Source organism: Notamacropus eugenii, chromosome 3 (genome assembly GCF_028372415.1).
Source record: "Notamacropus eugenii isolate mMacEug1 chromosome 3, mMacEug1.pri_v2, whole genome shotgun sequence".
Lineage (NCBI taxonomy): Eukaryota > Metazoa > Chordata > Mammalia > Diprotodontia > Macropodidae > Notamacropus > Notamacropus eugenii.
Window position 1 is genome coordinate 198,542,815 of NC_092874.1, and position 12,068 is coordinate 198,554,882.

The 12,068-nt window shown below is 37.8% G+C and overlaps 1 protein-coding gene across 2 annotated transcripts in view; it reads left to right on the top strand.

Moving 5' to 3' along the window:
- DUSP16 (dual specificity phosphatase 16) overlaps window positions 1-12,068 on the top strand; it is a 94,630-nt gene that overhangs the window by 76,863 nt on the left and 5,699 nt on the right. For both annotated transcript variants that reach the window (XM_072653917.1, XM_072653918.1), the window contains exons 5-6: window positions 6,227-6,386; window positions 11,241-11,364. In XM_072653917.1, coding sequence (XP_072510018.1) covers window positions 6,227-6,386; window positions 11,241-11,364 — 284 coding nt within the window. The remainder of the gene's footprint in view (window positions 1-6,226; window positions 6,387-11,240; window positions 11,365-12,068) is intronic.

Genomic DNA, 12,068 nt, shown 5'->3' on the forward strand with positions numbered 1-12,068 from the left:
GAGATTTTCTTAACTTGAATTAGGTCCTCACTGCTGTGTCAGTCCTCATAACCACCTGCCAATCTGAATCGGAAGAACTCACAGAAACCAACTTGTCCAATCTGTTTGTGCCTCCCTAAGATTTCTTCCCCTCTACTTTCTACCTGAAAAGTAACTATTCAGCCTTTTCTCGATGATATCCAACCGAGGCAGAGTCCTTTCCGCTCTTGGATGGGGGTCATTTTTCCTTAATATCAAACCTGCACTTATTTCTTTGCAAGTACTCACTGCTTCTGCTCCTGCCTGCTGGGATATCCCTTGTATTTCTATACCCCCCTCTCCCCCCAGGCATCTCTTCTGAACTTTCTGAATTTTATTCCAGTCTTCAAATTCAACCTCCATCTTTTTCCCTATTAACAGATGACTTCGCCTCCTATTTTCCTGAGATGGGTGAGGCCATCTGTCATCCACTCTCCCCATATATCAAACTCCTGCACTCCCTCTCTTTTTTTGGTTCCAGTCTTGTGCTGTGATGAGGCCCTTCTCCTTCGTAAAGAAGAAACTTGACTCTGCCTTTGATCCTAACCCCTTCCACCATACAGCTTGCCCCCTTATCTTCAGCCTCTCCCTGTTTACCACTGCCTCCTTTTCTACAAACCCCCTTGGTCTTCCCTTACCTTCCCCTGACCCTCTCTGTTTTACATTTCCAGCCTCCCACTCTTACAGTCCTGATGGATGATTACCCTAAGACAATGCCTGCTTTTTTGGTCCTTAGGCACGTATTTGTTTGCATAAGGAGATGCTGATACAATATCAGATGCTCAATAATCATCAGATATATTTTTGAGTTCAATGTCCCCTATCAGGAAGAGCTTGTTAATATCCATCTCTGAGTAGGACCCAGGAAAGGCATTGTGGAGTAGTGAGTGGAGCCTTGCCCCTGAAGTCAGGGAGACTCAGGTTGGCATCTTGCCCTGACACATCCCTCTTTGTGACCACAGGCCAATTCATTCATCATTCCATGCACCAGTCAGCTCTTCTTAAAACTACAATCTGTAGACACATTGTTGATGTCTGTGGAAGCAGTGGGAATTTCCTCCATGGACAAGATCCTGCCTAGCTCAAGACCAGAGAATAGTAAAGGAAGAGGAAGGAGGGGAGGGAGAAGACACGTTGATAGAGTACTTTATGTGGCACTTGAATTCTTTAAGAATATTATCTCATTTTACCCTCATTACGGCCCTGAGAGGTATATACTGCTATTGTTACCTACATTTGCATATGGAGGGAAATAAGGGACTTGCTCAGGGCATGCAGATAGTAAGTGTCTGAAGTGAGATTTGAATTCAGGGCTTCCTGACCGAGCTCCCACACCCTTTCCATTCTGTCACCATCCGTCTTTCCATAGTCACATAAAGTAAATCACACTAAGCTCCTTCCTGGTTCTGTCTCTGGCTCCCGAATCATAAACCACTAGCATACATACACACATACCCACACCTCCATACATACGTGCATGCAAATATATGCATACAGACAGCTGCCTAGCTAGATGAACAGATTCACAGAGATACAGCCACAAGAGTAGATGGACAGACTTTTAAGGGGGAAGGGACTTGTCAGACCTGTGATTTCATCGGTGCAAGGAAGTCATGGTATGGAAACTGTCTACCAGTACAGGTCAGCACCTTCTCTGTGACTCAGTCTTAGAGAATTTCCTAGGACTCTGAAGGAGTGAGTTGGAGACATAGTCACACAGGTTTGACCTTAGAAATTGCCACTCCAAGGGCAGACCTGTGTCAGCTATGCCACTTTTCCTGTCTTGGAGGAATGGAAAGATGATGATAACTGCCCTTTTAGATAGCCTTTTAAAGCTTATGAAAAGCCTTATTTAGAAAAACCTCATGATGGAGGTACAAATTCATTATCCCCATTTTACAGATGAGGAAACTGAGGCTCTGAGAGGTTACATGATGGTCATGCAACTCATACTTATTAGTTGTTAATAGTTAGAGCCAGAATTCTAAGGTAGGTCTCTCAGAGATCATTGTTCTTTTCCCTCTGCTGTGCTGCTGAGATCACATATTGAGACCAAGACATATTTAATTGTAAGTAGTGATTTTTCAGTCACTTTAAATTGTCTGTGTGTGTGTGTGTGTGTATGTATGTACACACTCACACACACGTTTCTCATTTTACGTAACAAATATAAAATAAATCATTTTATAAATTAGATTCCATCTCCTAAATTACATTGTGATTTCAGAGATGCTTTATTATTTGCTAATCTTCGGAAAGTTAATTTTAGCCTCTCATTCTCCCTCTTCGCCTGTCTAGCCCTGCTGCTGCCAAGCACTTAGTAATTCAAGGAGGTAAGCATTTAAATATAACTGAGGAGCTATGTTTGAAGGTGAATGTTTTTGTAAATCAAAAAATTCTGTTGTGAAACAAATAACCTCTTTCTCATTGATTTGTTTTGTAAATTGAGAATTTTGTTTATTGGATCTTGACTCAGGATGTACCTGCATACATTTAAGATTTGCTTCATATAAAGAAAGAGTGATGTTACCATGGAAAGGGAAATGGCCACAGTATTAAGAATAGGGGTCTGAGACTAAGCCTTTTTACATATGTACAGGCAGCATCAGTGATGTGTGTTTTTTGTCTCTGGGTCCCCACTACTTAGTGGTTTGCATTTAGTAGTGGAGTAATAAATTCTAGTTGATTGATAAACCTCTCTTATTACTTACATTTGTAGCACTTGGCACATGCCTAATGACAGGTCACCCAGACTATTTTGATAGGCTGATCATGAACAAAAGTAGGAACAAATAATTTGACTTTTGCCACTAATTTATTAAAGAAAAATTTTCTGTAAGAAAAAATTGGCATCAAAATAAATGTCCCTCGATAATTTTCTAAGCAGGCTATCAATTTGTTTTATTTCCCCATCTTCTCAAAGATGTCTCTTAAAATATCCTCAGAGTGCTTGTGAATTTTATCATCCAGATTAGAGTGAGGCTTTGCCTTTTGATTTATTGGAATGAAAATGTGAATTACAAGAAATTTGCAAAGAGATCTTCATTATGCCAAGAAGAATAGAATTTTCTGATATAAAAATATATTTATGAAAATTAATATTTAAAAGTTTTAGAATGGTGCTGTTTCAGTATTCACAGTTATTTGGTATTGCTGGGAGAACATTTGTGTTAAAAAATATCCAGGAAGAGAAGGTGGTCATCATTATTGAAGGGAGAAGAATGAGGTTGAAAAAAGATCCATCAGATTTGGCAATTAAGAGATCATTAGTTTGAACATGGTTAGTGAGAGAATTCGTTTCACTTGTCTGTACATCTTTTTCACAAGGGTCTTATTTTTCTCTTTTAGTCCAAGGTCTGGAGAGGGAGAGAATAAGTATTTCCTTAATTGAAAAATTAAATATTTTTAAAAAGATCATTGGTAACTTTGGAAAGAACAATTTCAGTTGAATTATGAAGTCAAAAGTGAGAGTGCAAAGGATTGAACAGTTAGAACAGACAAAGTGGAGATAGTATATCCATAGATAAGTTTTTCTAGGAGTTTGCTTGAGAAAGGGAAGTGAGACAGGGAAGGTTGAGTCTATTAAAAATTATTTTTTAAGGATGAAAGAGAGAGACTTGGGCACCTTTGAAGGCAGAGAGGAAACTAGTTGAAAAGAAACTGAAGTTTAGAGAGAGGAGGAGATGATAGTGGGAACAGTCTATTGAAGTAAACAGGAGGGGATAGTGATCAAGGGCATACATAAGAGGGGCTGACCTTGGTAAGGAGAAGGAGCACCTCATTATTAGCTAAGAGTGGGAGAGTATATCAGAGAATCTTGACCTCATTTCTCTCAGAAAAGAGGATTTTAAAAGCTCATTCTGTTTTATACAACATTAAGAAAGGTGTTACCACCAGGATCGGGGAGATGTGATGTATCCTGTGTACATCCTGACCTTAGACCACATCTTAATTCAGCTCTGGGCACCACTGTTTTCAAAGGACATTGATCAATTGGAAAGTGACCAGAGGAGGACAGCCTAGGCTGATTAAGAGCTGTGACTTTGTGCTCCAAGGGTAACAGTTGAAAGCACGGGTGTGCTGGAACCAGCTCAAACTGCTGAGAGCTAATTGTTAAATTTTCAGTGTGCACCATGTCACATGTCACCAATCACGATTGATACAAATCATGGTCCATTAATTGTTTTGTTCATAATGGTCTAAACTTAAGAAAATGATGGAGAAAAAGCGAAAATAATGTGAATTAAGCTTAAAAGCATGATGCATGAATTTTGGGGAGTAGGGAGAAGGGACTTAGAGTGAGAAGGATGATAACTGTCTTCAAGTATTGAAGGTCTATCATGGAAAAAAGCGTTTAAGATTCATTCTACTTTGTCCTTGAAGATAGAACTAAGAGCATTGAGTAGATGTTGGAAAAATGTTTTTAGGCTTGATCTAAAGAACAATTTCCTATCACTTAGAGCTATGATAAGGTGGACTGGGCTGCCTTGGAAGAAGTGGGTTGTCTCTGCTCTGCTGATGTTCAAAGTGATTTGTTTGTTATGTTGTAGAGGGGATTCCTTTTCATAGACTGGTTGACCAGATGGCCTTTGAGGCCTCTGCCAACAAGGGGATTTTGTGATTTTAAGAATTTGGATAGGTTATGGTCTTCATTAGTGGATGGACTGCCCATACTAAAGTGTTTTTTAAAAATGGTCCTCATTGTTCCTTTCCACCACCCACCTTACATGATAAATACCCTAAAGAGTTACCAACCTTCAGTACCAATACATATTGCTCTGATCAGTAACATAAGACCCTCTTATAATGTTTCTATGGGAAAATCAGATTCAACTTTACATCATTTTAGTTCATCTAGGAAAATATTAATAATAACGGACATTTCTATGTCAAAGCATTTTACATCCATTACCTCGTTGTTCATTTGTTTTCAGTCATGTCCAACTATTTTTGTCCCCCTTTGGGATTTTCTTCACAAAGATACTGGAATGGTTTGCCATTTTCTTCTCCAGATCATTTTTACAGATGAGGAAACTGAGGCAAAGAGGGTTAAGCTACTTGCCCGAGGTCACATAGCTAGTTGGTGTCTGAGGCCAAATTTGAACTCAGGTTCTCTTGATTCCAGGGTTGGTGCTCTATCCACTGTACCATCTAGCTGTCCTTCTATTGCCTCATGATGTGTTTTAAATGCAAAGGATACCTAGAGTCTATTGATGAAGTAGGTGATAATTATTTCCTACAGAGTGTATCATTGTACTTCCTTATAGTAAGTACTTAATAACTGCCTGATGACATGCCTTTCTTTTGTTCATAGACTCTAAGTACCTTATTGGTCAGTTTACTCTTCTCAAACATCTATGCTAGTTCCTATTATGTGGGTGCTTATAGTACCATGAAAATGAGAGCAAAGAGTTTAATTTATCCTGGGCAGGCACCTACTTCAGCTTAACCTGCAGTAAATATTTGGCACCTGTCTTCATTTTGTTTCTCTGTGCACATTTGCCCCTATAATTCTGCATTAGCATTGATTCCAGCCTAAGGATTTTTGTATTTAATCCTGGAGAAAATAGGAAGCAAATGGAAGCTTTGAGTAAAATAAATGGCATGGTGAGATTTATGCTTTGGGGAGGATCAGTTTGGCAGTTTTATAGGAGCTGGATTGAGGTACTTAGAATATGTCTGAATAACCTCTATCATGACTATAAGAGCTTACTAAAAATCCAGGCCAGGGGACTTGGGAAGATCACTCTGACCTGGAAGGTTACATGGAAACGGAGGATGGAAGACCCTACCTCGATATTTGGTTTGTATCTTTCTATCCCTGGAAGTGTCCATTCAGCCTGCCACCACGATGGTCAGACTGGGAGCAGGAGAGAATGTCTGTTTCAAGGTCTGTGGATGTACCTGTCTGAATATAATGGAATACTTTGAGGACATATTTGTTTAAGTACTTGTTACGTGTTCAGTGAAAATAATACACATAACAGTAATGGTGTTTAACTTGAAAACATCATTACAACCAATGCTCCGGTCTTTTAAGGGTCATTTTTCCAGGTTTGAGATTTCACTAATTGAACGAACTGTTTCAATTACAGACTACAGATATAATTCTAAAATCTTTCTAAGGATAATTGTAATCATTGCTTTGAACAACCCTCTCTGGAGCGGATCACGTCAGTGAATGTCTTTAATTGACGTCCTTATGCAGGAGCTGATGCAACAGAATGGGATTGGTTATGTATTAAATGCCAGCAATACCTGCCCAAAGCCTGACTTCATCCCTGAATCTCACTTCCTCCGAGTGCCTGTGAATGACAGCTTTTGTGAGAAGATTTTGCCGTGGTTAGACAAATCCGTCGATTTCATTGGTAAGTAGCTCAGCTAATATCAGCAGCCCTTTGGCATAGTTTTTAAATGGTGGTTGTCTTTCAAAAGGAAAACCAGAAGGAAAAGCAGCCTATTCTAGGGATTCACAAAGCCTAAAAACCACATGATGCTGCTTACCTCATTCGTGGTCAAAGGTTAAATGTGTGTGTGCCACGCAAATCCTAGGGGATTGGCCTTGTGATGTGATAGCTAGCTTCCCGCTCCCATCAGTGAGAACACTGTGATATGGCTTTTCCAAGTATTTTTGAAAGTAAGGCTTTGGGGATTGAATTTTTTTTTTTTTTGATACTCTTAAAAATTATCTTGGGGAACTTAAAAAAGAAACTGGTGGTAGATAAAAAGAATATATATATATGTATATATATAATTACCTTTTAAATTTAATTTACGAATTTAATTAATTAAATTATAAATATTTAATTTTTCATTTAATTTAGCTTTTTTTTTTTCAGAACAGGTCAGATCCTAAGAAAGTATGTTATGACAGAAATCACTGTGTAACAAGGTTTCTAGCCCCTACCTTTTTCAGGCAGTTTTAGAAACAATAAAATTCCAGTTCAGTCAAAGAATGTAATTGGTCCCTTTTAGAGATTTTTTTTAAGGGATTTTTTTTTCCACCTGTGCTGTATTCTTTCCCACTGAGACAAGTGCGGTTTCAGAGCTTTTGTTGTCTGTGAAACTTTACTTGCTGACAGGACATTTCTAGAATTGTACTTAGCCTAGGGGGTCTAGTTGTTAATAGGCATGGTGAGTCATGTCTAGAATATGGTCTAGGACTTCTTTAACCTTAAAGCCATCACAAATCAGTTAGAATTAGTTTCTGTAGATTGAGAATTATTTTCTTTTTTAAAAAAAAATATGTTTTATTTTTCCCCAGTTACGTTAAAACCTTTTTTTTAAACATTTTTTAAAAGTTTTGAGTTCCAAATTCTGTTCCCCTCTTTTCCCCTCCTCCCTCCCTGAGACAGTAAACAATCAGAAGTGAAATCATGTAAAACATTTCCAAAAGCACAGCAGTAAACTTTAAAAAGCAACAAACTGAACAATGTCCATTTTAAATGAGTTCAAAATAAGCTCAAAAAAATAAAATAAAATGAGTTGAAAGACATCATGTTAAAAATATCTGATTTAGGGATAGTTCAGTTCCTTGAAACTCAACAATTAGATAATTTTCAGACAATTTAAAGGTAAAAACAAGCAAACTAAAACCTGACACACCACTAGTGTGCCTAAGCAGCACTCATCAGGGTGTTAACGCTTTTTGTTAATTTTTAAAAGCCACTAATTACCTAATGTGGTTCAGGATCCCATTTCATAACACATTGCTTCAGGAGCATTTGACCTTAATTTCAATTTCAGCTCTGGTTTTAGGTCCCCCTTTAATTAAATCTATCTAAATCCTAGTATATTTTAAAGTTTTGAGTGGCTGGTAGAATGAAAACAGTAGTATACTTTTTTCTTCCCCTCAAATTGTTATTCCTTTCTCCTTTATATTCTTACAAAGAAGAAATTGTATTGCTATGAGGAAGTTTTTTTTTCAGCCTTGAGCCAAAAACTTCCATCCATCAATCAAAAAGGATGTATTAAACACCCACTGCTGTACCCTAAGAATTCAAATAACTAAGAAACAATCTGCTATCTCTTGGTAGATTTTCCTTGTTTTGTGTGACACTAATCTTACTTTCACCTCCTATATGTAATTCATGACCAAAAAAATCCAGTCTTTTAAAAATCCAGCTTGAATTCACTGAATAATTGCTCACCCTCCTCTCTAATTTGTAGCGGTCAGTTACGTCCACAGAGTGAGTATATATGATTCCGGGGTGGGGCCATACATCCGTGGCCTTCTAACCATAATAATAACAAACCCCATTGCTCTTTCTTACTTTATGAAATTTAAGTGTTTGTTGAGGGAAGCTTAGAATCTGGGTCATGTTAGCTGATGATCTCAAAGTAAAAGGTGGAAAAATCTGGTGGAAAGCAGTATTCAAATATAGGGTGTCATTACTTTTCATTATGCCTCCTTGGAAGACTGTGTAGACCACAGGTAGTGGAAAGAACATTGGGAATTAGGTGACCCAGATTTCTGGCCTACTTCAGCCACTAGCTAGCTACGTTATCTCCCCTCCCTGCATGCAGCTTTCTCATCTATGAGATGATGGGTTTGAGCCGACATGGGCTCTGAGCTAACTGAAACTTGCAGCTGGAATTCTGTGATTCTGTAACGGAAGTCATTAACATATGTGTGTCTAAGTATGTATATGTATCTCTTTACATTCACGTAAATACATACTTAACATTTATCTATATGTACGTGTATATAGGAAAAGTATGATTTTATTATTATAATCTATAACTTTATAATTAAGTTTATAATTTTATAATTTTGTAATTATTATAAAGTATAATTTTAAAGTTGTTTCACTGAGAAAGTTGAAATCTGGCACATGCCCCCTCCGCTTTTCACGTAAGATATCCTGACCATACTCTTTCCTACCAGCTACTTTATCCTTTTTAGCTTCCTTTTTATGCCTGAATTCTCCAATTAATTTTCTCTTCCTTCCACCTTCATTTTTTTTCCTGTTTTCATCAAGAAAGGAGAGAACTCAAGAACGTCACATGACTCCCTACTACCTAGCATATAGAATCCATAGTTCTCAGCTTAATATTAAGTTCAAGGGCTTTTGACAAGCTGCTCCACACCTTTGTATATATGCTCTTTGGTTTCTTCCCAACACAGCCTTTTTGCACCAGCCAAACCTATCCTTTTGAGCTCTGCCTGTTCCCCCAGTTATTATGTATACCCTTTACACTGACCTCTCCCTTATCTGATAATCTGTGTTGACCACTTCCCTGAGACCTCTCTTAAAATGTTTTTTGAAGCCTTTCTCCAATAACCCCAGTTTTACTCTGATTTAATTTTCAATGACTATCAACCAGTTAATCAGTAGGTATTTTACTGCGCACCCTGATACCTGCACCTTCAATTAGGCTCTTTATCAGTACAAGAGAAGTTTAAGAGACAGCCTCTAATCCACAAGGAGTTTATAATCTGGACATGGAATCAGACTTCAGAGCCCAAAAGGGACCATAGAGGTTTGCTCTTTAAAACTCCTTACTTCACAGATGGGGCAACTAGATGGCACAGTGGATAGAGTGTCGGACTTGAAGTCAGGATGACTCATCTTCCTGAGTTCAAAACTGGCCTCAGACACTTACTAGCTAAGTAACTCACCCAGTTTGTCTCCGTTTCCTCCTCTGTAAAATGAACTGGAGAAGGAAATGGCAAACCATCCCATTAGCTTTGCCAAGAAAACCGCAAATGGGGTCATGAAGTGTTAGATGTAACCAAAAGGACTAAAGATGAAGGGACTGAGGTCCTGAGAAATAAAGTGATTTGTCCAAGGTCACACAGATTGGGAAAATGAGAGTTAAACACAAGAAGCAAGGAAAAAACAATTTTAAGAAAAGTGTAATATGAATGATAAGTGTTGAGAAGGAAAAGAGGAATATTATCTGAAAGAGTATGAGAAGGTATCATGGCCGGGGGGCTGGGTGTGGAGGAGTTGGGATGTTTCTACATACATGTTACATTGCACTTGCTTTACGTTGCTTTATCATCATTTTCTAATTGTTTTATACATGTAAGTTTGGTATCTACAATCAAATTGTAAACTTCTTAAGGATCTTCTATTTCTTCTCACTATCCAGATGGAATGTAATATTTTATACTCATGAAGGACTTGGTGCTTTGTTGAGTAATGAATGAACTACTTTTAAGACTGTGATTGAGGTGCTTTATCTGTTTATCTGTAGATAAACAGTCAGAGTGGATTTTTTGTCATTTAGCCTCATGTGCATAGCCAAATTTACCACCTGTCAACTCTTTATGTCATTCAGTGTCATGCAGACCTGGTCTATGGGACTTTTAAAATTCAAGATGATCACCCATTGGGTATAGTATCAATTAAAACCTAAGTAAAGGAGGAACAATTTTATTCCTTGGAAACCAACACTGGAAATGAAACCTGCTTTTAACTTTATTGAATTGGCGTTGTTTCTAGTACTTTCCACAAAATGTAAATTGCTTTGTATCATTCATAATGTCCATAGATATGTCTTCCTCATGAAAGCATGGTTTCATATTCATGATTTACCTGGAGAAAGGCTTTGAGGCATATATATTCCAACAAAAACAAAATAGTTCAAGCCTATTGGCCCCTGATACTTCAGAACAAAGAGAAGACGGTTATGATGAAGCAATAATTTTACTTTTAGTTTTCTACTAAACTTGCAAGGAGGGGCATTTCTTTAGTTTCCACTTATTGTTACCAGTGACATGTACTATATTTTTTTTAAATTAAAATTGTAAAACAGAGCAGGACTTTAAAATACTATGGAAAAGTAGGTGAACTGACTTAATAAAGATGGATTGTTTTTAAATTTTCAAACATTGTACTACTTAGCCTAATGAAGTGATTCTCAAAACCAGTCTTTTTAGGATTGTGTCAAAATATTCAAGTTGACGACCTTAATTTATGATATAAACATGGTATATGCTTCCTTAAAATTATAGGATATTTAAATGGATTTTGGGAGAATTTCATAATGATCATTTGAGATTATGGGGGTTGGGAGGATAGGAGGGTATGGGGACAAAAAGTAGGATTGAGAACCATTGGGTAAAAGCACTGTGAAATAGGGAATTGGGTAAATTGGATTGTAAATCAAATCACTTAACTCTTCTGAGGTCTTATGTTTTCTTATTAAAGTGATGCTTGCCTATTGCAAAAAGCCTTTATGAGTGACATTTCTTGAATGTGATTCTTGTCTAGAGAAAGCAAAAGCCTCTAACGGATGCGTGTTGGTGCACTGCTTAGCTGGAATTTCTCGCTCTGCCACAATTGCCATTGCATACATCATGAAGAGGATGGATATGTCCTTAGATGAAGCCTACAGGTAAGGATACAGAAATGACTTCATCTGGGGCGGAGGGGAGGGAAAGGAAATCAACATTTGTTAAGTGCCTACTGTGTGCTAGGGACAGTGCAAGGCACTTTTTGCACATATCTCATTTGATCCTTACAACAACACTGGGATACAGATGCTGTTAATATCCCTTCTTTACAGTTGAGGAAACTGAGGCAAATAGAGGTTAAGTGATTCATCCAGGGTCACGCAGCTGATAAGTGTCTAAGGCTGGATTTAAATGCAGGTCTTCCTGATTCCAGACCAGTGCTCTATCCATAGTACTACCAGCTACCTCTCTTATGGATTCTTGTGGTGCTGGTCTATGAGAAATAGGAGAATGAAGTAGAAAGAGAAGAAAGTTTTGGAGCCAAAAGCCCAAGCTACCACTCAGTAACTGTGTGATCTTCATCACATCACAATCTATTACCTCAGGGACTGATTGGAAACATAAAAGCACTGTACAAAGAGGAGTGGTGATTACTTGTAGTGAAATAACAAATATTTATATGTCCATCATACTTAATTGGATCTGTAATCTCAGTGATATGTGTTATTTCTCTATTAGTACAGAGCATCCACAGCTTCTGAACATCTGGTACAACTCATGACCATGACCTTCTATCGAGTCTCCCTGGGTGACTGTCCAACATGATGGGAGCCTTCCTTTCAGATCACTTTGTTATTTGAGTACC